The sequence below is a fragment of the Petaurus breviceps genome, unplaced genomic scaffold (assembly GCF_028583685.1).
Source record: "Petaurus breviceps papuanus isolate PSGF00001 unplaced genomic scaffold, PetGlider_PUasm1.0 139, whole genome shotgun sequence".
NCBI lineage: Eukaryota > Metazoa > Chordata > Mammalia > Diprotodontia > Petauridae > Petaurus > Petaurus breviceps.
The window spans coordinates 370,869-397,876 of record NW_027185697.1 but is presented as its reverse complement, the minus strand read 5'-3'; the positions used below and the strand labels follow the sequence as shown (position 1 = coordinate 397,876).

Genomic DNA, 27,008 nt, shown 5'->3' with positions numbered 1-27,008 from the left:
TGGATCGGAATGAACTCGATGATGGAAATACTGGTTCTCCAAAGTATTATTTAGTCTATACCATATGCCATACCTGAAGTAATCTACCAAGCAGCACGTCCTTGCTTCTCAGACCTCTTCAAAGGTTTTTAATTCACCAAGTATGAAACTTTGTTCAGGGGAAACTTAATTATCAAAACACATAGGAGTCGGTGTATTGTAACATAAAGAACACTGGTATCAGCAACAAGACGGGACTCTCTGGATTCTGCCTCTGCCTCTGTGGGGCCTTGGGAAAGTCACTGGATCTTTCTGAGATTCAGTTTCATTGCCTATAAAATGAAGGAGGTTGGAATAAATGACTTCAAAGGTCTCTCCTGCCCTGTCTCCTTCTATCTTTGCGATCTTGGGAAAGCCACATAAACTCATTTTATGTGGCTTTGGGGTTCCTTAATCCTACCCTTCCTGCTGCTCAGACCACATCATGAATATTATGTTCACCTTGGAGTACCACACTCCAGAAGGCTCTGCTAGGAGTCAGGAAGGCCCAGGTTCAAATCCTACCTCTGACCCTTCACTTCTCTGGGTCTCAATTTCCTCACCTGCAAAAGGAACTGGTAGGACTCAGATGACCTCTGTGGAACGAACCTTCTATATCTGAATCTGGTATACAATGAAGTCACTCACTAGCTTTCTGGGTCTCAATTCCTAAGTTATATAAGGAGAACGTTAGACTAGATCTTGACAGAGATGTCAAAGACCTGGCCCCAGCACTCCCAGGATATAGCCTGAAGTAGATTAAAATGTAATTGGGAAATAATTAACAAAATAAAGCACAACAGAACATAGTTAATGTTAATATGTGTTTTTTTTTTCAATCAATATGTATCCTTGGGAATCCTTACCTATGGTTTAGTGTCCCTGCTTCTATTTGAAGACCACTGGTCATAACAGGTCACTTCCAGCCCTAAAACTAAGCCACAGGAGGTCCCCTCCCCTGAATTCCAGTTGATCAGTGTCTGTGACTACAACAGCAGCATCAGCGATAGCTGCTATATACAGAGTGTTTTCCAGTTTGCAAACTATTTTGTACACATCATTTCACTGGAGCCTCACAACTATTCTGTGATGTAAGTACGACAGGCATTATTACACCCCTCCCCACCATTTTAAAGAGGAGGAAACTGAGACTCAGGGAAATGAAGGGCCAGAGGCAGAATCTGAACCCGGGTCTTCCTGACTCCAAAAGGAGCCTTCTGAGGTTTGATCCCAAGAAGTGAATCTAATACTCAGGATGTGGTCTGAATAGCATTCAAGGGCAGGATTAAGGAACCCCAAGGCTTCTTTAGTGGATTCTCTGGCCCATCCTCCTTACATCACGGTGTAAGACTAAGAAACATTCCTAGAAGTCTTACTGGAGTCAAGAATCCTGCCTCTAAAAATGCTCTAAATCACTATTGATTAGAGAAATGCAAATCAAAACAACTCTGAGGTACCATATCTCACCTATCAGATTGGTTAACATGACAAAACAGGAAAATGACCAATGCTGGAAAGGATGTGGACAAATTGGAACACTAATGCATTGTTGGTGGATTTGTGAACTGATCCAACCATTCTGGAGAGCAATCTGGGACTACGCCCAAAAGGCTATAAGTAAGTGCATACCCTTTGACCCAGCAATACCAGTTCTAGGGTTGTATCCCAAAGGGGACACAGATGTACAAAAATATTTACAGCAGCTCTTTTTGTGATGGCAAAGGATTGGAAATCAAGGAGATGCCCATCAATTGGGGAACGGCTAAACAAGCTGTGATACATGAACATAATGGAATACTATTGTTCTATAAGAAATGAAGAGCAGACGGACTTCATAATAACCTGGAGAGACTTATATAAACTGATCTTGATTGAGAAAAGCAGAACCAGGAGAAATTTGTGCACAATTACAAACACAACGTGTGTGTGACAACTAACTTTGATGGACTGGACTCTTCTCAGCAATGCAGGGTTATAAGACAACTCCAAAAGATGTCCACATCCAGAGAGAGAACTAGAGTCTGAAAGCAGATGGAAGCAAACTCCTTGCTCTCTCTTTTTCTTATTTTGTTTTGTTTCCTCTTTCCCATTGTTCACCCTATCGGTTATAATCCTATACAACCTGACTGTTGTTTAATGTGAAGGTATTTGTAGATCCTATATTTGATTGCATGCTGCCATGGGGGGTAGGGGGGGACAGGAGAGAGGTGGGAGGAAATTTGAAACTAAAGGCATTATGGAACTGAATGTTGTAAAGTAGAAGTAAATAAATTAGTTAATAAAAATCTAAAAAAAAAAAAAAGAAATCCTGCCTCTACTAATTACTAGCTATGTGACCCTGAGCAAATCATTTTACTTCCCTGATCCTCAGTCTCTCTGTGCGTCAAATGAGGGAGTTAAGTTTTTCACTGGTCCCTTCTAAATCTAAACTCCTCTCATCTAACATCTTATGGGAATGAGTGGGCTTTTCTCCCTATGACCTTGGAGCTGTCCTCTCTTCTCCCTCCCCACCCCCAAGGCTGCTCTTAAGCTGTCCCTTGTCTCTGCATGTCTCATTCCATGAGGTCAGGGATGCACGGCCTCTCCAGCTGAGACTACATTCAACCAACAAATCCTTTTTATAGTGACTTCCTGAACAGGTGGTTCCCCCCATGAAGTTTCTTTTAAAGTTGCTTACGTGAAACCTGACCCTCGAGCGTGAGGTTGGGAGGCGGTGGTGTTATATTTGCATTCTTCCAAAGTGCTTGCCAAATGTTGGGTTTCGAAGAGTGATTTAAAACTAATTGCCAGGCCCGGCTCGCAGAACATGGGGAGCAAAGGGAAGACATGGGTTTCTGCGAAGGGCAGGGTGAAGGGAAGGAAAAGTATGACCATGGGAATGGTCATGCCTTTGACCTTGCCATCACCCACCAGATCTGAGCATAATTTTTTTCCTTTCCATCTCTCTCTCTACTCTACTGCTCCTAAACTAACTTCTTGTCCTCCTCTTGACCCTCAGTCCCTCCATTCCTTGGTACTATCCCAGGCCATCACCCCTGCTCTGATTACATTCTCCTCCCTTATCCTCTCCTTCCTCCCCAGTCTTGATGCCTTGGAGAATCAGTTAAACTCAACACCATACTCTTCCCTTGAAAACCTTGCCCCCTTTGTCCCTTCTCCTGTTACACCTTACTAAACCCCATCTCTGGATTACTCTCGCCATCTGCCTTTTTCGATCCTACTCATGTGCTGCTGAAAAGAGCTGGAGAAAATTGTAAAACTGAGTTACCTAGGTCCACTACCAATTTATGTTAGCTAATTTCAACTGTGCCTTTACTTCAGCAAGGCAATCCTACTATTCTTCTCAAATGGATACTTATCCCACTTACTATAGCAGCTGTTCTAGACCTTGGTTTCTCTCCTTAAGCCTCCAATACCACTCCCTCCTCTCACCCTCTGTGTTGAGAACTCATCTCAAACTTCATTAAAAAAAAAGTGAGGCCATTCTCAAGAATTCCCTTTTTCTTTTCTTTCTCATCTCACGTCCTTCTAACATCACCCTCCCTTGCTCTCCTCCTTCAGTTCAGTCTCTGATGATGGGGTGGCTCTCTTCCTTGCCAAGGTCAACTCTATCACAGGTATTCTTAATCTTGTCCTCTCCTGTCTTCAACAGATTTCCCCCACTCTTTCTTTAACTTTCAGTACCTCCACAGCTACAGATTCTTTCCCTGCTGCCTACAAATGTGTCCAAGTCTTCCTATCCTTAAAACACTCTACCATGCGTGTCAATGATTGTTCTATATTTCTCTTCTTTTTTCCAACTAAACTCAGAAAAAACCGAACTAATATCAGTGTCTCTTCCTTCTTTCTTCTCACTCTCTTCTAAACTTTCTGTAATCTGGCTTCTGACCTCATCATTCAACTGAAATTGCTCTCTTTAAAGTTACCAGTGATCATTTAAATTGCCAAATAGAAAGGCATCAGAAACTGAGTATAGAACAGCATCTCATGCTGTATACCATGATAAGCTCAAACTTGGGTAGATGATTTAGACATGAAGGAGAATATCATAAGCAAAGTAGTGGAACATGGAAGAAATGACCTGTCAGATCTATCAGCAGGTGAAGAGATAGAGAGATTCAGAAGAGATAAAACAAATAATTTCAAATGACATAAATTTTTTTTTCAAAAATAAAACCAATGCTGCTAAAATAAGAAAAGCAGGAAATGGGGGGTGGGGGCGGAATCATTGCAGCAAGTTTCTCTAAAAAATCATCCCATTTCTAAGATATATAGGGAACTCAGTCAGACAAGAAAGAGGGTCATTCCCTAACTGATAAATGGTCAGAACTTATGAATAAGCAGTTTTTAAAGGAAGAAATTCAAGCTATCAATTGCCACATTAAAATGTTGAAAATCAAGAATAATTAGATAAATATAAATTAAAACAACTCTGGGGTGCCACATTATACCCATTAGGTTGGTTAAGATGACAAAAAAAGGAAAATGACAAATGCTGGAGGGGATGTGGGAAATCAGGTACATTAATGCACTGCTGGTACAACTGTGAAATAGTACAACTATTCTAGAGCGCAATTTGGAACAAAACCCCAAAAATCTATTAAACTGGGCATACCCTGTGAACTAGTCATGCTACTGCCAGGGTTACAGCCCAAAGTGTTCACAGAAAGAGAAAACGGGCTCATAGGAAAAAAATGATAATAATAATAGCTCCTTTTTATGGTTGCAAAGAACTAGAAACTGAGGGGAATTGAGTAATATTGGAACAAGTAATGGTATATGAATGTTATGAAATACTATTGTGCTGTAAGAAATGATTGAGGGGATGGTTTCAGAAAAAAAAAACTGGGAAAACCTGTGTGAACTGACACAAAGTGAAGTGAGTAGAGCCAAGAGAACAATTTATATATTAGCAACAGTATTGTAAAGATAATCAACTGTGAAATACTTTTTTAGTAAATGTGATCAATACAATGACCAGTCACAATTCCAAAGGACATATGCTGAAATATTCTGCCCACCTCTGGATGGACTCAGAGTGCAGTCTTTTCTTTATTTGGAACATGGCTAAGGAGTAAATTTGTTTCATATGTTTATCCTATTTGTAATGGGCTTTGTTTTTCTTGCCTTCTCAATGGGTAGAGGATGGGTGGGGGTAGAGACTTTAGAATTGAAAATAAAATAAAATTGAATTAAAAAAGCAAATCTAATGGCCTCTTCTCAATGTTCATCTTTCTTGACACCTTTGAAACACTGCTGATCACCTTCTCCTTCTAGACACTCTTTCTTCTCTAGGTTTTGCTAACTGCTTTTTTTGGTTTTCCTCTTACTTGTCTGACTACTCTTGTCCTGTATCACTTGACCCAGTTGGCAGGTGATTTTCCTAAAGCATACATCTGACCATGTAATCCTCCTGCTCAGTGATCTCCAATGGCTCCATTTGGCATTTGAAACTTTTCAATACCTGGTCCCTTCCTACCTTTCTGGTCTTATTACATTATATTCCTTTCTACAAACTCTGCAACACTTGATATTCAAACAAAACAATCCATCTCCCATCTCTGTGCTGTTGCCCACACCTGGAATACCATCCCTCCCCACCTCCAATTCTTAGAATCCCTGACTTCCTTTAAGACTCAAATGAAACGCCACATCCCCTGGGAGCCCTTTTGTGGTCTTCCCAGCTACCCATCCCCCTCTGATGTTTTCTTCTATCTACTCTGTATTTATCCTCTATTTGATGATTTCTCTATTTTATTTCTCCCCATTAGAATACAAGCTTCTTGAAGTTAAGGTCTCTTTTTTGTTCTTTGTATCCTCAGCACTTAGTACTGGACCTGGCACAGGGTAAGGGCTTAATAAGTACTTCTTGATTTATTGACTAGGGTATCTTCTGTTTGTGTCTCTACACTATGCACATTCAACACCCACTTTAGGTATCCAATCTTAATTCTCGCTACTTATCACCTTGTTACTTTATAACCTTGGGTCTAGAAGACCAGCACCAAAAGAGGCCAATTATTTTTTCTCTGTGTCTATTAAAATCCTCCTTCCTCTCCTCTTTAACTTGTTAGTTCCCTGCCCTGCCCCAATATTCTGCACCCTTTTCTAAAAAGGATTCCTTTACCTTGTTCACTTCATTAATTCTCTTCCCTTTCTCTCTGTTCTAAACTTTTATTCTTTGATTCATAGCCCTTATACTATTATTTTGTTTGTCTCTCCTTTCATCATGAAATGAAAGCTCCTAAAGTACCTTTTTTGAGTTCACCCTTCAAAACAATTTCTATGTTATTGCCTTGTAGATCTTGCCCCTTTCTCCTTTTTTTCTATTCACTCTTATCACTCTTACAAATATCAATTAAGGTGTAATTTTAGCCAGGGGAGATGGAAGGCGGAGATGAAGAAGGAAAGAATTCCAGGCATGAGGGACAGTCAATGAAAATGCCTGGAATTGGAAGCTATAGTGTCTTGTGTGGAACAGAAAAAGGCCACTGTCACTAGATCATAGATGAATTACAGAGGAGAGTAGGATGTAAGGATTGGATGGGATTGGGTTACAAAGGTTTTAGAAGGCAGAGGATTTTATATTTGATCCTGGAGGTAATGGGGGATCCACTGGAGTTTACTGAATGAGGGATTGGGGAAGGATGATATGATCAGATGCACTTTAGAATGATTATTTTGATAGCTGAGTGAAGGATGGTTTGGAGCAGGGGTGGGGAACCTGTGGCTTCAAGGCCATATGTGACCTTCTAGGTCCTTGAGTACAGCCTTTTGACTTACTCCAAATTTTCCAGAACAGATCCTTTTATTAAGGGCATTTGTTCTGTGAAGTTTGGATTTAGTCAGAGGGCTGCACTTGAGGACCTAGAGGGCCACATATTGCCTCAAGGCCACAGGTTCCCCACCCCTGGTCTGGAATGAGAAAACGATTGAGAAGCCAACCAACCAGAAAGCTACTGTAACAGTCCAGGTGTGTCTTGGTGGCTATCTTCCATTCTGTTTTAATATCTTCCCTATTGATTTATCTGCTTGTGTTGTAGGTTTTTAAATGAATTATTTTCCTCCTGAGATCTTTGGTAATTTCATTCTTTTTTCCTTATATCTCCTATCACTCATTTTTTTTAAACTTCTTCCCCATCAACAAGATTCCTTGGGACCTAGATCTCAAAACTCTCTCAGTCTCCTGCCACACTGGAGATTCACTTTTCACCCTTTTAAGTCCCTACCTCAAGTGACTGATTACAAGATACACAGTTGAATATGTCTAGTAGATAGCTGGTGATGTGGAACTGGAGTTTGGGAGACACTTGAGGGCAGGATATATAGATCTGGGAGCCATATGCCTGGAGGTGATAAGGGAATCCACGGGATTTTAGGAGGTCACCAAGTGAGATGGTTGAGAAATGAAGAAGACCCAGGACAGAACCTTAGGGAACACCCACTCATAATTGTTCAGATGATGATCCTGTAAAGGAGTTCTACAAAGAAGTAGTTAGAGAGGTAGAAGGGGAATCAAGGGAGGAATATTCCTCCCCAGCCCCAGGAATATATCTGACTAAAGGTCATTCAGACTCTTCGAAAAGGTCTAGTAAAGTGTAACCCAGCACCTCTCCAGGCAGTCCATTGCCTTTTTAAAAATAACTCTAATAGTATCACACTAAGCCAAAATGTGCCTTTCTGTAACTTCCCTTCTCCCCTAGCCTTGATCCTGATTCTTACTGAATAAATCTAGTTGCTCCTCCCCATGACAACCCTTCAAATGCTTTAGTCATCACTATAACATTCTCCAGAGTCTTAGAGTCTTCTCTTCTCCTGGCTAAAGATCCCCAGGTCCTTCTACTGGTCTTCATATGACATGGACCCAAGGTCCTTCATCATTCTAGCTGTCTTCCTTTGATACTCTCCATGTCCTTCTTAAACTGTAGCCCATAGAACTGAACACAAATGAGGTCTGATGAGGGCAGACCTGGTGCATTGGGACCATCACCTCTCTGTTCCTAGAAGTTATGACCCTCTTAACACAGCCCATGCATTAGTTTTTTTTAACTGCTCCCAGGACAAATGATTTGCTCATTTGCACATCATAGTAAGTAAGAAAGCCAAAGTTGGAACCCATGTCCTTTGACTGTATAATGCTTGCCTTCAACAGCATGAGAAAGTAGAAAGCACACTGAATTATGGGAATATCTGGATTTTATCCCTGGCTCTGTCACTATCATGCTGCATAACCTAGGACCTCTCTACGTCTCCATTTCCTCATCTGTAAAATGATGGGGTTGGATCCAATGACCTCTAGAGTCCCTTCTGACTGAAAATAAATTCTATGATAAATGGACAAATGAAACAAGCATTTCTTAAATGCTTACTATGTACTAAGCCCTGTGTTAAGCACTAGAGATCAAGAAGAAAAGCAGAGATAGTTCCTGCTTTCAATGAGTTTATAGAGAAAACACACATGTAAGAGGTGTTATCCCTGAGTCACATAGAGAGACGCCATGGGTCTTTGCAACATAGCTGCAAAGAAGATGGTATTGCATCTTCCCTAGTGTCATTTTTTTTTCTTGATACGATCACATGTGTTTCTGATGTTGAATCATTTGACAATGCCAGGGACTTTGGTGGTGAGACTGGGTCTTTGATCATTGTGGCTGTTGAGGAGGTGGGGCTGAAGTGATCACAGAAACAGGTCTTATGCCCAAAAGGGTTGCTTCTTTGGATGGTTGATCTCTGGACTAGGTTGGAAGCAGAACTATTGATCTAAAGGCTTCTGGGGCTCTTGGAATTATATGCTGATCAGTGACAGTTGGTGTTGGTGGTAACATGGAAGGTATGACATGATTAATACTACTAAGTCCTCTCTACCTCCCCCATCCCCCTCAACAGTCCTGCTTCCACTAATGGTACATACAGATCCATTACTGGAGGCAACAAGGTATGATTGAAGGAGCCTTGTACTGGAGGAGTCAGAGTTTGAATTCTGATTATATTGTATATTAGCTACCTGAGTCATTCTGGGCAAGACACTTATCCCTTTTCATTTTCAGTTTTCTCTCTATAAAAATGTGAGGAAGATTCAATTACTTACTGTTTGAAAACAGGTATCATGTTCTCCTTGAAGAAAAGGGGACATGAGAGCTAGCATGAAGTATTTGGAAGGCTCTTATGTGGCATATGGACAACACATCTTCCATATATATACACATATGGCTCTAGGAGGTAGAACTGGAAGCAATGGGAGCTTACAAAGAGACAAATTTAGATCTGATGTCAGGAGAACTTAGCCTAACCTAATCTACCCATTAGAGCCATCAAAGAAGGGAAATGGGCTGTTCTGAGGGATGATGGGCTCCCCCTCCCTGATGATCTTCAGGCAGACTGGATGGCAAGGAGTCAGGTATATTACAGTGGCCATTCCTCTCAAGTTTAGGTTAAACTAAGTGGCAGCTGAGATTCCTTCCAGCCCTTCAAATTCTGTGATTTGCTGAGCGTCCAACACAGTTCTTGGATCCTCTGGGGGACATAGAGTTCAATCATGGAATATCAGGGAAGGAAGGGATCTCAGAAGCAAAGTGAGAGCAGGACAAGAATGGTCCTCCATTCATAACATGCCCAACAAACGTTTATTGTTGTTTAGGTGGTCAGTCATGTCTGACTCTTCTGGACTCCGTGGACCATTGCAAGCCAGGCCCTTCCATCCTCCAGTATCTCTTGAAGTCTGTCCAAGTTCATGTTTGTTGTTTCCATGACATTATCTATCCATCTCATCCTCTGCCATCCCCTTTTCTTTTTGCCTTCAATATTTCCCTAAATCAGGGTCTTTTCCAATGAGTCTTCTCATTATGTGGCCAAAGTACTAAGCTTCAGCTTTGGCATTTAACCTTCCAGTGTCTGAATTAATTTCTTCAAGTACTGGCTGACTTGACTCTCTTTGCTGTCCAAGAAACTCTCAAAAGTCTTCTCCAGCACCACAATTTGAAAGCATTAGTTCTTTGGTGCTCAGTTTTCCTTATTGTCCACCTCTCACGACCATCTGTTGTTGGTGGAAAAACCATAGCTTTGACTATATGGACCTTTGTTGGCAAGGTGATGTCTCTGCTTTTTAGTATACTGTCCACATTTGCCATAGTTGTCCTTCCAAGGAACAAATGTGTTTTCAGCCACCATCTGCAGTGATCTTTGAGCCCAACAAATGGTCCCATCCAATCTCTGATTCAAGATTAGTAAGAGGAAGCCCACTATCAATGGAGACAGCCCATTCCAACTTTGACTATCTCTGGTTGGTAGGGGCAGTATTCCTCATATCAAGTAGATACTTGCCTCTCTGCAGTTTCTCCTGATTCTGAGACACAACAGAACAAGCCTAATCTTTCTTCCCCACCACAGCTCTTCAAGTACTTGGTCACAGGGATTATGCCCCTCATGGGTCTTACCTTCTTTAGGCCTAACATTTCAAGCTCCTTTAATTGATTCTCAGAGGGCATCATCTTAAGTGATGTTAGCTTGCCTTCTGGACTCTTTCTGATGCTCCCCTGCTTATCAGTGTCATTTCTATAATGTGGCCCCACCCACCCAGAGACACACAGTTGTCAAGTCTGTGAGTCTCTGCTTTGGGTTTTATGGAAGCTAGTGGTACATAAACTGCTATAAACTGAATTGATAAGAATTCTCCACCCATATTTTTAGATATGGCATCAGAGACTACAAGGCATCTGAGATTCCCTTCAGACAGTGGAAAATTCACCTAAAATTCAGCCCTGCCTGTCTACTCTGTAAAATAATTTGTAGCCACTTAACAAATGTGGAAACTGATTATGTGATTTATTGAACTTATTATGCCAAACAATAATAATAATAACAGCTTACATTCATACATCCCATTATAGGTCATAGTATGGATTCAGAGTGGGAAGGGACCTTATAGAGGTCACCATGTCCAACCTCTTCACTTTACAGATAAGGAAACCGAGGCACAGAGGCTTGCCCAGTGTCCCACAGTAAGTCCCATTAGAGGCAGGATTCAAGCCCAGCTTTCCCTTACTGGGTCCAGGATCTCTTTGCTATGTCACACTTCTATGCTCAGAGTGAACTCCAGGTTCTTTCCTTTCCACTGTACCATCTTGTGCTTTTTACATTTCATCTTATTTGACCTTTGCTTAAATCTTGTGAAGTTGATAGCCCCAAGTAGTATTATCTCCCAATGCACAGATGATGAAACTGAGACCCAGAGGTATTAAGAAAGGTCAAACAGCAAAGAAACAGTGGAGACCTGCCTCTTGTCTAAGCCTTTTGTCTCCATTTCTAATGCTGTATCTGTGTAGGGCAGGGATTCTTAACCAGGAGAAAGAACACAGGGGATCTGTAGATAAATTTCAGAAGGTCTAAGAACTTTGGAAGGGAAACATTTTTTTGTTTGTTTCAGTTATGTCCAACTTTTTCTGACCCCATTTGGAGTTTTCTTGGCAAAGATCCTGGAGTGGTTTGCCATTTCCTTCCAGCTCACTTTACAGAGGAGGAAACTGAGGTAAACAGGGTAAAATGACTGGTCCAGGATCGCACAGCTAGGACGTCTCTGAGACCAGATTTGTACTCAGGAAGATGAATCCTCCTGACTCCAGGGCCAGAGTTCTATCCACTGTGCCATCTAGCTGCCCCAAAAATAAATGAATAAAATTATATTTTTATTTTGACTAATTTCTAACTGGAATCCAACATGTCCTTCAATTATAAATGCAGGCAACAAGCCATTATTCTGAGGAGGGGTTCATAGCTTCATCTGATTGCCAAAGGGGTCAATGACCACCGAAAGTCCTTCTCATAGAAATAATCAGGCACCTTGATTCCCAATATCCTAAATTTAGTTCTCTGGGCCCCACGGGTTCTTAGACTGCTTTACTAAATGTTCCTTTGGCTGGTTGGTGCAGACTGGGTTGGGATTATCTTTGGAAGGAGCGAGGTCTCCAAGGATGAAACCATCCTTGGGGGGTCGGGGTGGGTGGTGGTGGAGGGGGGATGGGGGGCGGGGTGCAGTGTGCTCTCTGGGTGTCTTTGGGACCTTGCCCTTCCTGATCTAGAACGACACAATCTAGAACCTTCTGTCTGTAAACCGACCCAATCCAAAAATGTGGGGAGATGGGTACTGAAAGGGGAGTGTGTGTGTGTGTGTGTGTGTGTGTGTTTGGGGCGGGGGAGGGGAGGCGCTGTGGACTTCTAGATTCAAAAGAGAGCGATCGAGCAAATACCTACATTACAGAAGGGTGGGCAGCTGGGGAATTTGGGTGAGACTCCCGCTGCCCTGGCTCTAGAGGCTGGCCAAAGCCAGGGTCCGAGCCTGCATAGCCAGTGCGAAACCTTCCCGTAGGGGGCAGTGCTGCCCACTAGGATGGGGCTAGAGCGGACGGGGCCCGGCCGGCCCAGGGCCAGGGCACTAGAGGAGAGTTCCTTAGAGCTGGGAAGGAAGTCGTGGGAGCAGGGGGTGCGAGGGACTCTGGGAGGCTGGGGTTTGGGAAACTCAGTGGAGGGGAGGAGCGAGTCAGGGACTAGGCTGGGGGCTTCCAGGAGCTGGGCAGGGGTCCAAAAGCTGAGGCCAGGAAGGTACCCTGGTCCCGGTCGGCGTGTGCTTGCAGGTTGGGGCTGCCCCGGGAAGGGGGTGTGCGCCCCTGCCGCTGGGACAGAGGAGAGGAGTTGGGGGCCGGGGAGCCGGTCCCTGAAGGCGCCCCGTCCCAGCGTCCCTGCGGAGCCGGTGTCAGCTTGCAGCTGGGGCTCCTCCCCCCAGACCCGCTGCCCCTCCTCTGCCGTCCCCCCTCTTCCCTCCTTTCCTCCCTTCTGGCCCCTCCCCGGCCGGCCAGGAGCTGGGGCACCCCGGTGGGGCAGCGGGAGGCGGCGGCGAGTTGGGGAGCCCTCCGCGCGGCGCGACGCTGCCCCGGAGCCACAATTCGGAGCCCGCTCCCCAGTCCCCCGGCCCCCGCTTGGCTCCCCTCGAGGCCGCCCCCGGACCCCCGCCCCTTCCCCCGCGGGCCAGCCCCACTTCCCGCCGGGCGCCACGCCCTGTCAAACTTTGTTGCGAGCTGAGCTGAGTGGAGCGGATCCGAGCCGAGGAGAGGAGGGGAGCACGGAGGAGCGCAGAGGGGGCGCCGAGCCAAGCGGCGCGGAGCAGCTCAGCCTGCGGGGGCGGCGGCGGGGGCCCGGAGCGGAGCGCGGCGAGGGGCTGCGCAGCCCCGGCCACCCGGCCGGCCCCACCATGCCCCAGCTCGGCGGCGGCGGCGGCGGCGGCGGCAGCGGGGGCAGTGGCGGCGGCGCCGGAGCCGGAGCTGCAGCCGGAGCCGGAGGAGGAGGCGGCGGCAGCGGCGGCGGGGGGGCCGGCGGCGGCGATGACCTCGGGGCCAACGACGAGCTCATCACCTTTCAGGATGAGGGCAGCGAGGAGCAGGAGCCGAGCAGCGACAGCGCCTCGGCCCAGCGGGACCTGGACGAGGTCAAGTCCTCGCTGGTCAACGAGTCGGAGAACCAGAGCAGTAGCTCGGACTCCGAGGTAGAGCAGGCCCGCCTTCCCGGTGCCCGGTCCCCCTCCCTGGTCCCCGGTCTGCTTTCCCCGCACTCCCTGCCTGCCTTCCCCAGTCCCCTGACCATCACCCCTTCGTGCCTCCATCCGGCCCGCGCACTCTCTCACCCCGCGCCTGCCTTTGTGTCTCCTTCTCAGGCGGAGCGGCGCCCGCAGCCCCCCCGGGACCCTTTCCAGAAGCCGCGGGAATACTTCGCTGAAGGTATGTGGCCCCTTGTCCGGCCCCCGCCCCATCAACTCCCTGGCGCTTACACCAGCTCCTTCCTGGGGCTCCCCTCTCCGCACCTTCTTCCCTCTTCTGCCCCTCTACCCACTGGGGCCCCTTGACCCTGGCCAGCCCTCTCCCCGCCCCACTCTCCTGGCTGCTCCGTTTTCCTCTCCTCCCCTTAACCTGCCTGTCCTGGTCCTTGCCCCTATCCCATATCCTCGCCCCCGCTCCCTTCTCCCTTTGGGTAGGGTTCGGGGTGGGCACCCTTCCTCGGGAGTACTTGGCCTCTGCGCCCTCACAGCCCCGCACCCTTGTCCCCCCCCCCCCTTCCCTCCAAGTTGTCCCTGCCTCACTCCGGCTCTCCCTTCTTGCCCCCCCGCTCCAGTGAGGAGGCCCCAGGATGGAGCTTTCTTTAAGGGACCTCCTTACCCCGGCTACCCCTTCCTGATGATCCCAGATCTGAGCAGCCCCTACCTCCCCAACGGACCCCTGTCTCCCAGCGGCGCCCGCACGGTAAGCGGCGGCAGTGGGGCCCAGCGGTGGGGGAGAGGGGAGGGGATGTGTGCCGGGCTGAGGGCAGTTTGTGTTCGCTCGCCTTTCCTGCGGCAGAGGGGGAGAACGAGAGGAGCCGAGGGTCGGAGGGGGTAGGGTGGGCCAGATCCTGGACCGGGACCTCAGTACAACTAGTTTGCAGAGTTGCTTAGCTCTGCTCTTGGCAAAGCTGGAGTTCCAGCTCTGGGCACCGGGCTCTCCCCTCTATCCCCGCCGTTGTGTTGGTGGTTCAGCAGGCTTAGGTTGCCGATGCTGGTAGCTTAAGGAGAGACCCATCTCCCCATCACAGCCCCCTACTTTTAGGCGCTGGCTGCAGTTTGGGCGCCTGATGCACCAAGCGGTCCTGTGCCGGCGGAGGGTGGCTGGGGCTGCCTGTCTTTTTGCTCCCTGGCAAGTCTCAGGACTTTGTACAAAAGTGTGATTGAGAGCTGGGCACTAGTGTAGGCTGGCGATGGTTGGTTTCTGCCCCCATTCCCCCCACCTTTCTGGGAAGACCAACTTTCTGATCGGCAATTTCTATTTGCGGGAGCCGGTCTGCGGTCCGAGGAACACTGCTGCATTCTGCGGCGCAGCTGCACAAACGAGGAAACGGGTTCGTTCACCCTCCTAACACTGATGGCCTGCAAGTTGGCCTTCCCTCACCTTCCGGTCACCATGCACACACTTTTTATTTCTTACTTGTGGAGGGTTATTAAACACACCCATACTAAAAAAGCAAACACTTGTGGTCCTTCTGGAGGCTTAAAAAACTCGAGCCCAACTCCCAGGGCGAAAACAATGGCTGCGAACCCTGCGTTCCCCCGAGTGGGTCTGGGAGTCAGAGGAACTTGGCGTTTCTGGGGGCCCCTTTTGTTTGCTGGTCTTTTCTCATTTAAAGTGAAAGGTCCGGACGCTTTCAAGCCCTTAATGGGCTTATATTGTCTGGCTCCTCATCATTGGCATTTAAAGAGGTGATTAAGCAAATTGCCCGAGCTGTGGCCTGGGTGCAAACTGGGGAGTGGAGCCAGTGGCTTACTTACCCCTGGACTCCTCTGGTCCTAGGGCGCAAATCCACCTCTCTGCAAATGGCTCAGACCCCAGGAGGAGGATACTTTGTGTTCCTGAGATGGCCCTGAATTCCTGGCTCGGGGGCCTCCAGCCCAACTTGGGGCCCCTGGCTGCTGGAGTTCACACCTGGGCCAGCCACAGCCTTTCTCTGCTCGGCGGTGATTCCAGCTTTCTCACTTTCACTGGGGTTCTTAAGGCGGGGAGAGGGAGGTCTTGAGCTTATGGAAACTTGGAAAGTTGCTCTTTGAATTCAATTGAACCAGTTTTTATAAAGCGCCCACTTTGTGCTGGGCTCAGAGCTCGGTGTTATCAGTGCTGAAGTGGCTGTCTTTGCTGTCTGAGTGTTGTTTCAGTTTCAAAGCCTTGTCCCGTGAGGTTGGCTCTTGTACTATGTGAGGAGTAAGGAAGCATCTCCCTCTGCTTCCATCCTTCCCCTATTTCTGTGACGTGTAGGTGGGGAAGTGGAGAGAGTGCTGGGCGCTGGGTTAGGAAGACCTGAGTTCAGATCCTGTCTCAGACACTAGCTGTGTCTGAGACACAGTCCTTAACCTCTCTGTGCCTCAATATCCTTATCTGTAGAAGGAGGGGATTGTGAGGGGACAGGTGGGTGAATTGGGGACTGGTAGTAAATTCTTCACATCCACCTTCACATTATGGCCTTATGGGTAAGTAAGTGACTGACATAGTATTGGTCAGTCAGTGCTGGGTACAGATTCCCTCTTTGTCCCTGGACAGAGTTCTGTGTCTTGTACTTCTGAAACAATGACTCCTGGATGTTGCCTTTTCTTTAAAAATAAAATAAAAAGTTGGTGAAAGATGGATGGTACAGTAAGACATCAACAATAAATGCCACTTTTATTTAGGGCTAGTTTGTTTATTTAGGATCATAAATTTAGAGTTGAAAAGTACCTCGAACCCCCTCCCCCCCATTGACCCCTGAGGAAACTGGTGCAGGGAGATTGGGACTTATCACAGGTGTCATTAGCAAAGCCAGGCTTTAAATCCAGGCCCTCTGTCTTCCATTAGTCTCTCCCCTTGCACCCCACTGGGGCAGCACACAACATGCTTGATGGATTCATACTCTGAAGAGCTTTTATCAGTTTCCCACGTGAAGTGGTATTCTTGGGGTGCCGAATCCTGGTGGACCATTCTCATTTTTTTTTTCATGGTATGGTGAGGAGAGCATTGGAATAGGAAATGGTAGAATGGCATTGGAAAAGGAGATGTTCACCTCTTGCCTACTTGTGTGACCTGGGCATATTACTTGACTTCTCTCTGCCTCAGTTTACTTTTCTGTAAAGTACAAGGTTTAGACTCAGTGGTTTCTGAGGGACCTTTCATTGCTAAATTTCTAGTACCATGATCCCTTGACTTTAAACTGGAATGAATACAAATCTGAATTTATCATCTTCCTCTCCCAAATCAGCTCTCCTCCTAACTTCCTTATTTTTGGTAATGGCACCTGAGGCCCCTGGAACAGTCCCTTTCTTGTAACTTTACCCTTTACCTTGACTTCCTATCCTCCCATCCCCCTTCCTGTCCTGTATTCATTCAACTGCTATTATAAGTATGTGTGTGTGGAGGGGGGGTGTTTGTTTTTATTTGGGGGGGTTCTTTCAATTTTCTCTTGGATTTACCACATTTCTTAGTTCTCTCTGCTACCAGCCTGGGCCTCTGTCATTGCTATCATTTAGTTCAGCAGAGCCTGATTACTTACAGTATGTGGCAGGGGCTGTATTAGCTGCAGGGGGAATAAAGATGAAAACAGAACTGACCCAGACTTCCTTCCTGTGGGGACAGTAAATAGCCCTTGTAAGTTTGCAGGATGTTTCTCATATATTATCTCATTGAGCCTTCTGACAAATCTATGAATTAGGTATTAGTAGGATTCCCATTTTGTAGATGAAGAAACTGAAGGTCAGAGAGGAGACTTGCCTATGGTCATGCAGCTAAGAAGTCTTGGGGGGAAAAAAGATAGGATTTGAACCTAACACTTCTTGACTTGATGGCAGACACTTACATATTACATAAGGCTGCCTCCCTTAACTTATTTCCTGGTCAACCCCTGTCAGCCTTTGGATTAGTCCTTCAAAAACATACATCACTGTTTTCTTATCATTCATCTGCTTTAAAAAAATGTACAGTTGTAGCCAGTGTTTAAATAGTACATTAAAGCTTCATTCTCGAAATAGCCCTTTGAGATAGGTACCCATTTTACAGATGAGGAAACTGGGACTGAGAGAGGTTGTCTGTCACTTGTTCTGGCTATTAAGTGACAGAGGTGGAATTCAAATGCAGGTCTTCCTGACCATGCCCATCATGCTGTCCCCTAGGCCACTTAGCTGCCTCTAAAAATGGTCCCTTGTCCATGGCCGAGGTCACCAGCCAGTAGGTTGGGATCTTCATGCCTAGATATTTGAGTCCTTAACCTGGTCCATCTCCAGCTCCATCTGAAGTGATTTCTCTGCCATGTTTCTTCTGTGAGATATGTAAGGATTTCCAGTGGGGTTGGGGAAAGTCCCCTACCCTAATACATTAAGGGACTTTACTGTCAGCATCCTTCCCTAGCAAAGGGAAGATTTCTGTCAATGGTTTGAAGAAGGGCATAGATCAATCAATAATCTAGCACTTATTAGGCACCTACTGTGTGCTAGGTGCTGGGGATAGAGTGGCAAGAAAGAAAAGATTCCCTGCCCTAGAGGGGTTTAGAGTATTAGCTAGCATTAAGGGGAATCAGGAAATTCTTGTACAAAGTGAGATTGTAGCTGGTCCTCAGAAGAACCAGGAGGCAGAGGTGAGGAGGGAGAGAATTCCAGGTATGGGGGTAGCCTGCAGTCATGGAGAATGGCCAGTGAAAACTCCCAGAGATGAAATGCAGATTAAGAAGATTAATTTGGCAGCTTTAAGCAAAGACTGGAGTGGGAAGAGGAGGCAGAGACCAACCACACAGACATGAATCTACAGAGGTATATATAAGAATCTGTCAACAAGCATTTATTAAATGCTAACTGTGCTTGGCACGATGTTACTGTGTACTTCAGGGCATACAAAGAAAAAGCAAAAAACCAAAAAATAACCAAACCCCAAAAAACGGTCTCTACCCTCAAGGAGCTTATGATCTAACATTGTAGCCAGTATGGGAATATATGAAATAGATACAAGGTGAAATTCATAAATCACACAAAACTGGTGTGGCTAGCTAACTCACTGGGGGACAGGGTCAGGATCCAAAAAGACCCAGGTTGGCCCATGAAGGCCCCCTCCTTCATCATGCAACACTGATCTGTCTTTACTCTGACCTTTTACAGTACTTACTGTTCACACCTCATTTTGGAACCCAGTTATATTGTTAACATTGTTTTCACATGTACACATCAGGGTTCCCCAATGGAGAAAGTAAAAGGCAGTTTGATCCAATAGAAGAGAGGGCTGGATTGGAGTCAGGAGACTTTAATCTAGCCCTGACTCAGTTTCCTCATCTATAAACTGAAGAAAATGGATATGGTGATGTCAAAGGTCCCTCATCCTACAAATGCCACACAATGATTCGACTCTTTGAATGCCTGCTCTGTGCCAGATTGGCTTAGAAACTTTAAAATACCATATAGAACACAGTATAGTAAAGTTAGTAATTCAGGACATGGAGAGTAGGATAGACATGAAATAAATTAAATTTTTTCAGTTTTGTCTGACTCTTTGTGACCCCTTTTTTAGGGGTTTTCTTGGCAGAGATACTGGAGTGGTTTGCCATTTCCTTCTCCAGCTCATTTTCCAGATGAAGTAACCTGAGGCAAACAGGGTTAAGTGACTTGTCCAGGGTCACACAGCTAGGAAGTGTCAGAGGCCAGATTCTCTATCCATTATGCCACCTAAATGTATAAAAGTCCTTTAAGATCAATAATAGTTAATGATCTACTGCCTGATCAGAGTCAAAGCTAATTAGGTGAGGCTCAGAGTCAGGGTTAGGTGAGACAGTGATAAGAATGCTGAATTTAGATAGGTCTGAGTTTGAATCCTTCCCCAGTTGTGTGACTCTGGGCAGGTCACTTAATCTCTAGAGCCCTAGGATTCCTTATGGGTAAAGGGATAATAGTAGCTCTTACCTTCTTAGGTTGTGGGAATCTGGTGATGTTTAAGGTGCTTTGCAACCCTTAAAGATATCTATAATCACAAGGTATTTTTAGGTTGTAACCATCTTGAGGGCAGGCTCTGAGTTTTCTCTTATTTTTGTTAGCCCAGTGACTATCACACTGTTTTGTGCTTTCCAACTTTGCAGAATGTCAACTGTCAGACTCAATGAATCGATTAAGTGGGCTAGGAATGGTTCGATTTTTAGTACAAATAGCTTAAGATTGAAACTAGTGGTTTAAATATTACTGTAGCTTTACATACATAGCTTATAATTATAGTCAGACTATTGATTATGACTTTGGAAATGAAATTATTTTTAGTTTTCTGAGAACCTCAGGGTTAATCCCATCTTAGATCAATCTGTAGTAGCTACTGTGTTGACATTAACTCTTCTCTTCTTAATATTATTTGGATTAAGAGAGGGCAGACTGCTGACTGTGGAGTTGAACCGAGAGCTGGGTTTGAATTTACTCTCTTGGCACTTTAAGAACCATTTGACCATGTACCAGTCATTAGCATTCAGAGCCTTAGTTTCTTTTTGTAGAAAAATGGGCATAATGCATGTCATGCCTTACTTTACAGGGTTTTGAAGATCAAATGAGGCCTTTCCTGGTCCCTGCCTCCCCCCCCATCACTATATATTTTTTCAGATGCTTCTGGTATTTTCAGTACACTGTTACTTAATACCTGTGCAACCTTGGGCAAATTATTTAACCTTCTTAGACTTCCGTTTCCTCACTTGTAATATGAAGGAGTTGGACTAGATGGCCTTCCAGTTCTAGAACCATGATCCTAGAATGAGTCTATATTGTGGCAAGGACTCTCTCATTTTTACAATCTTTGCTGTTCTTTATTTTAAAAACAAATTTTATTCTGAATTTACCAAATAAAATGAATATTTCCAAATACAATGGAAAACAAAAGAACATTGTACATGAAACTGAGAATCGGTTATGTATGACCTACTTTGCCTTTTAAATAGATAATAAATGCAGCTTGTAACTTTCAAAGCACTCCTGGTTGTCTCAGGGAATATCGGTATTAGGAAAATAAGATGGATTAAAGAAAGTTCTAAAGGAAATGTGTGACCAAAGAAGGTGGGTTACTGGTGGACTGTGTTTTAGCCCTGTTGATACCCATGGAATGTTGAGAGAACTTGTTGAAGGACCCAATGTATATTGGACCCAATGCTGGAGGATCTGGACAAAAGTGGCAAAGGATGGTTGGGGTTGGATGGGTGGTGATCTGCCTTGCTGGAGAGACTTTGTGAGTCACTGAGATCAAAGATGGATTGTTGTATTATGGATTTTGGTAGGATTTTTGTAGCAATTAAAGAATTCTGGGCCAACACCTGAAGCACACCCTTCTGTCGTTGGACCGAAAGAAATCCAAGTAGAAATTCTTCCAACGTTGCTGTTTATTGAGGATTTCTGTGGCCCAGGAGGCCCCACCTTTGAGGTCGCGTGTGCAGATGTGCTGTGGAGCCAAGGGAAGCCTTTTCTCTCAGCCTTGTATAAACAACCTACTTTGGGGAAAATTCTCTTACTCTAACTGTTTTTTAAAAGTCTAAATATATCATTGCTTCCACTTCACTCCAAATATAACCCTGGGTTTAATATGGAACTTTTACATGGAGTGGCCTGCAGAGAGAATCCTGCCCAAACTGCTGGAGAAGTTGGAGTTCTAGTACCTCAGCCATCTTTTAGGTGAAGGTGTGTTTAGGGGACTGTTACTTATGCTTTAAATCCCTTTTCCTTCTTTTGGGTTGGTATGGAGCTGTGGTCTGATCCAGAGAGATGGGTGATAGTATGGCTTCATTCTTCAATGATTTAGCTCAATTTAGTTTGATGACAAGCATGTGTTAAACACCTGCTATATACCAGGCCCTGTGGAAGAGCCTAGGGATTCAAAACCCCATATGTAGCCAGTCCTTCCCCTTAATGCCACCCACCCTTCTACTCTTGTAGAAAAGGACCGCCATATTGAAGAAAAGCAAACTATATACAAAGGAAGGTGGCAGCGTGGGAGGTGGGTGCAGGGAAAAAACTTTCCAGCAGGTAACCCTTGAGCTGAGCCTTGAATTGAGCCAGAGATTCCAATACAAAAGAGCATTCCAGGCCTAGGAACCAGCAGCCTGTGTGAAGAAAGACACAGAGGAGGGCTCAGGGAATAGCAAATCAGCCATTTTGGCCAGACTGTACAATGGATGAGAGGGGCTAATTAAAAAATAAGTTCAGAAAGCTAGGTTGGAGACAAATTTGTGCTGGACGCATAGGAGGCATTTATAAATTGATTGATTAAATTTTTAAATAAGCTAAATTATTTGATTGATAAATTAATTGGTAAATTAAATTACTGATCGATTAAGTGCAGGGAAGTGTTTTATCTTCCCCTAGAAGCAAGAGGGAGCAGCTGAAGCTTCTTGAGCTGGGAGTGACAAGGTCAGACCTGCACTCTAGGAGCCTCAGTTCTGTTTGGCGGCAGTGATAAAGGATGATTTAGGGCTGGAAGAGATCGGAGACCAGAATTTCAGGAGGCTGCTATTTGATTTGTCCATGTCAGGGGACCTGGAACTAGGGTGGGCAGGAATGGAGGGAAGGCCCAGATGTGAGATAGAAGGTACAAGTGGAATCGCAACACTTGGCAGCCGGTTGGCAATGGGGCCCAGCAGGGCAAGGGAGATGGAAAGTGACAGTCTCAGATAGTGTGAGCCCTGGTGGAAGGAATTGGATGCCCTCCACAAGAATGGGGAATTTACAAAGGTCTTTGAATAGGGCAAGGATTCCTCACCTTTTTTTGTCTTGGGCTTCTTGGGCAGTCAAACCTGTGGACCCCTTCTCAGAACCATGTTTTTAAATGCATAATAAAAATACATAGGATTACAAAGGAAGATAGTTATATTGAAACACAGTTATCAAGACATTTTATTTTTAATTTAATAATAAAAATATTTTATTTTAAATTTAACAATCAAAATATTTTATTCTTAATTCAATAATCAAAATATTTTTTTAAAAACAAGGCAGTGGGTTTGAGATTAAGAACTCAGCAAGAGGATAAGTCCAGTAGGGGAGAGTTGAAGGAGAAGTTAGCCTGAAATGGAGAAATTTGAACCTAAAAATGAATTGTTCCATTCATTCTGAAGCTGAGGTGGGTGATGAATTTAGGAACAAAGGATCATCGATACAGAGCTAGCAGGACTAGACTTTCTAAATGGTCTTTTTCAGTCCTTTCATTTCACAGATGAGGATCTGAAGCCTTTAACTTGAAGGAAGTAAAATGACTTGTCCAAGGTCTCATAGCTACTAAGCAGTTAGGAGTGGGTTGGGATCTAACTCAAGTTAGTGCTCTTTCTCTTATGCCATGAGGGATAAAAACTATCCCATATGATTAATTTATTAGGAAAGAGTGTACACTACAAACCATTTTATCATAGCCTAATTAAAAAAAAAAGCTACAGTGAAGGTATTGATAATGGGGCCTTTTGATTAATTAATTAAAAATAGTGATCAAGTTAGAAAATTGAAATGTGGAAAAAGCCAGAGGATCTCAAGGGACAATATTATATTTACCTGAAGCTCAAAGTACTTGGAGGGGTCCTGGAGGGAGAAAATGCATTTATGAGGTAAGGTAGGCTATATTGAGATTGTGGAGGGCCTTGCATGCCAAATTAAGGTGTCTTTTTGATTTTGGAAGACTATGGGGAGCTACTGAAGGTATAAGGAAGTGTCACCAATGGTCAAAGCAGATGGAGATATTTTTGGAATTGACGTGACAGTGGCAGCAGCAAAGGGTCAAAAAGTAGGGATTCTGGGCTGTGAGTACAGATACATCATTGAGGTGGCCAACCAGGGGCTCCTGGCCAGGTAGGGAGGTCAAAAAGCCAGAAGGAGGTCAGAAGGGTGGGCAAGGTATTGAAGAGGTCATGTTTGAGGGGAAAAGCAGGTGTTCAGGAGAAGTGAGCAAATGGAAAGGGAAGAATGGGGAATCAAGATGGGGAATTCAGAATTCCAAATTTTGGAAGTGGCCATATTAATGGGTGGTTGAATCAGAACTGAAGTGAATTACAGGGGGCACATAGTTGAAGTTAAGGAGTATTAGCTGGGTAATCAACACAACTATCGATATCACTATTCCTGATAGCAAAGAATGAAGTACTTGGTGTTCTAGCTTGGTGTTGAGGCCATAGAGTCTTAGATTTAGGGCTTTGCATGGACCAAGCACTTATATGTGCTTTTCATTCATTCATTCTTTACATATTTTTCGAATTGCAAGGGATCTAACCAGGTCATCTAGACCCTTCATTTTACAGATGGGGAAACTGAGGCTCAGAGTTTAAATGACTCACCAAAAACTACATTTAGTACATGTTATATATTGGGAAGCAGAATTTGAGACCTCATCTGGCTCCAATTCCAATTCCAACAATCTTATATCCCATTGTTCCTACCATGAAGGAAAGAGAGAAAGGTTCTTGAAAGATAGTGGGGAGTGGTGATCCTTTTTTAATGATAAAGATGTTAATTTAGGGCAGGGTGAATTTCAGAAGAGAAGTGAGGGATGGGAATGGGGAAATCCAGGACCATGCTGACCCAACTTGAGTGACCTTGGAGAAGTTAGCTTTCTAGACTCCTTTTACTTTTCTATAAAATGATAGTTAGACTGGATGGCTCCTGAGATCCCTTCCAGCTCCAGTGTTAGGAGCCTATAATTGTGCCTCCTTCCTCAGGGGTGAATCTAGGGGGACTGGGAGTAGCTCCTGTGTTGGAGAAGGCTGCCTGAGGCTGGAGTGGGGGAGGGTGTCTAGTGAGGAAGTACATGGGAAGCCCTTAGGGAAAGAAGCATCCACTGGGATGTTGTTGACAATACTTCTGTCTGGGGCTTATTGCTTTAGAGATTCCAGATCCTAGTGAAACTTTAGGAAGGCATTTTGCCCAGTTCTTCAGTCCACCAGCATTGTGTGCCAGGCACTGGGTTAAGAACTGGGGATATAAAGAAAGATGGAAATTGTGGCCCTTCCCTCAAGGAGCTCCCATTCTAACAGGGGAGCCAATATGTAAGTAGCCAGTGACATATGACATACGTACACACAATCTAACTAGAAAGCAATTACTGCCCAGGCGCGGCAGGATCTTTGGACTGGAAAGGACAGAACAAAATTGGCTAAGAGAAAGGCATTGATAGCCAAGATAAGGGAGAGATTTGGAGAGATCTCAGCTTAGCCTGCCCTCTGTGACTTCCCAGTCCCACAATGAACTTCACCCTGGGATGCTGAAATAAACCTTGAGGGACTGTCAGTGAATGATCATGGAGAAAGGGGGGAGGGGAGGGGAAGAGAACAAGCATTTACAAAAACACCTACTATGTGCCAAACACTTTACAAACATCTCATTTGATCCTCACAGTAACCCTGTGACAGAGGTGCTTTTATTACCTCCATTTTACAGTTGAGGAAACTGAGGCAGACAAAGGTTCGGTGACTTGCCCAGGGTCACACACCTAGCTAGTATCTGAGGTCAGATTTTCCTGACTGTAGGCCCAGTGCCCTAGCTGCAGTCTTACAGGCCTGGAGAAGGAAAATCTCATTTTTCAGAAAAGGAAGAGGAGCTTGAGTACCAGAGATCAGTGAATGAGCTTGACTTGGATTCCTGGCCAGTTATTAAAATGATAGTTAATAAATATTTAGAAATAATAGGGGTTGGCTAGGTGGTGCAGTAAATAGAGCTCCTGCCCTGGAGTCAGGAGGACCTGAGCTCAAATACGGCCTCAGACACTTAATATAAAACTAGCCATGTGACCTTGGGCAAGTCACTTAACCCCAATTGCCTTGCCTTCCCCTCTCCAAAAAGCAATAAATAAATAGATAAACAAACAAAATAACTAATTAGAAATAGAAGGAATGATATTGTTTATGAAGAAAGCAAGATGGCTTCATGTCAGACCACCTTTCTTTTCTATTTTCAAAGAATTACTGTTCCTAGACAGATAAATGGGGGCAGTGCTGGACATGAAGCTGACATGTATTTTAGCAAAGCATTTGACAAAGTCTGCCATGTTTATGACTGTGGAGAAGACAGTTTGGTGACAGATGATAGTGTACATGGTCACATGGCCCTTTGACTGAATCCAAACTTCACAGAACAAATTCCCTTAATGAAAGGATCTGTTCTGTAAAACTCGGACTCAGTCAAAAGGTTGCATCCAAGGACCTAGAAGGCCATGTGTGGCCTCCAGGTCATAGATTCCCCACCCCTGGTAGGAACTTGTGACCTGAGAATGACTGGTGTCCCTTGAAGAGACTCATCTTTACATCTTCCTTCTCTACTTAGAGGTCAGTGGGGTGGCACTGGATAGAACCCTGGGCCTGGAGTCAGGAAGACCTGAGTTCAAATCCTACCTCTCTGGGCCACTCTGGGCAAGTCACTTAACCCTATTTGCCTCAGTTTCGTCATCTGTAACAGGAGCTGGAGAAGGAAATGGCAAACCACTCCAGTATCTCTGCCAAGAAAACCCTAAATGAGGACACAGAGAGTCAGATATGACTGAACCACATGAATGTGATTCCTACTTAGAAGGCGGTCCCTAGTGGATTCAGTTTAACCTGCTTGTGTTAAGCTTTTACTGAGTGTTCTGAGTAGCTGCCTTCAAGGTGCTTACCTTCTTTTGTCATTGACTTGGAATAGACTTAGAAGAAGACATTCTTATGGAATTTGCCAAGTTAAAGTCCATAAAGGTTCCACATGTAACCCCCAGGCATTTTATGGAGAGATTAACTCTTTTCTCTTTGAGAACTGAGGGACCAGTTCACCATTTTGCAATATCAAAGGAACTGTCTTTTATGTAAATTTTTTAAAGGTTGGAAAAGCAGATTTTTAAAACTGTAAGTCATTAGAAATTTAAATATTTTTTAAAAAGCTTTGAAGTTTGAAAATGTGAGCAGACTAGACATTTTCCAGAACTAGTTGTTGAAAACCCTTCAGAAAGACTGTAGAAGCATCTACTTGAAAGCTAACTGATCTTTCAAATACCGAATGTTATGTGCTAAAGGTCCAAGTTCTCAGTCTGATGGGGAGACCAGGAATAATAGCTGTTTCTCTGAGGTACCTTGAAAAAAAAAAAAAGGATCTCTTCATAGTCTCAATTGTGCTTGCTTCAGCAAAGATTTTTTCTGTTGGGGTTTAGTCTACCTTCTCTTTCTGGTTTTATCTTTCTAAGTTCCACTTCCCTGTCCTCCAATCACAAATCAGGCACGAAGGTGTTAGGGGCCCAGATGCCATGGTTCTGCAGCTAGTGATGCGAACAGATCTTTACCTAAACAATGGTGAATCTGTTCCAGTTTGCCCCTATTTGGTGTCCTCCCACTCTGACCTATAGGAATGTTCTTTGGATGAATAGTGAATAGTCTTCCGTGGGTATCATGCCAAGCCTGCTCTATTGTTGCAAACTGTTTTGTGACGCGTCATTTCTTATTTTTGCTGTGTTAAAAAAAAA

The 27,008-nt window shown here is 44.7% G+C and overlaps 1 protein-coding gene across 2 annotated transcripts in view; it reads left to right on the top strand.

The window, feature by feature from the left end:
• The first annotated feature begins 13,258 nt into the window (after window positions 1–13,258).
• Window positions 13,259–27,008, top strand: part of TCF7L1 (transcription factor 7 like 1) — a 231,011-nt gene continuing 217,261 nt past the window's right edge. For both annotated transcript variants that reach the window (XM_069065767.1, XM_069065763.1), the window contains exons 1-3: window positions 13,259–13,549; window positions 13,718–13,781; window positions 14,173–14,300. In XM_069065767.1, the coding sequence (XP_068921868.1) occupies window positions 13,259–13,549; window positions 13,718–13,781; window positions 14,173–14,300 (483 nt within the window). The remainder of the gene's footprint in view (window positions 13,550–13,717; window positions 13,782–14,172; window positions 14,301–27,008) is intronic.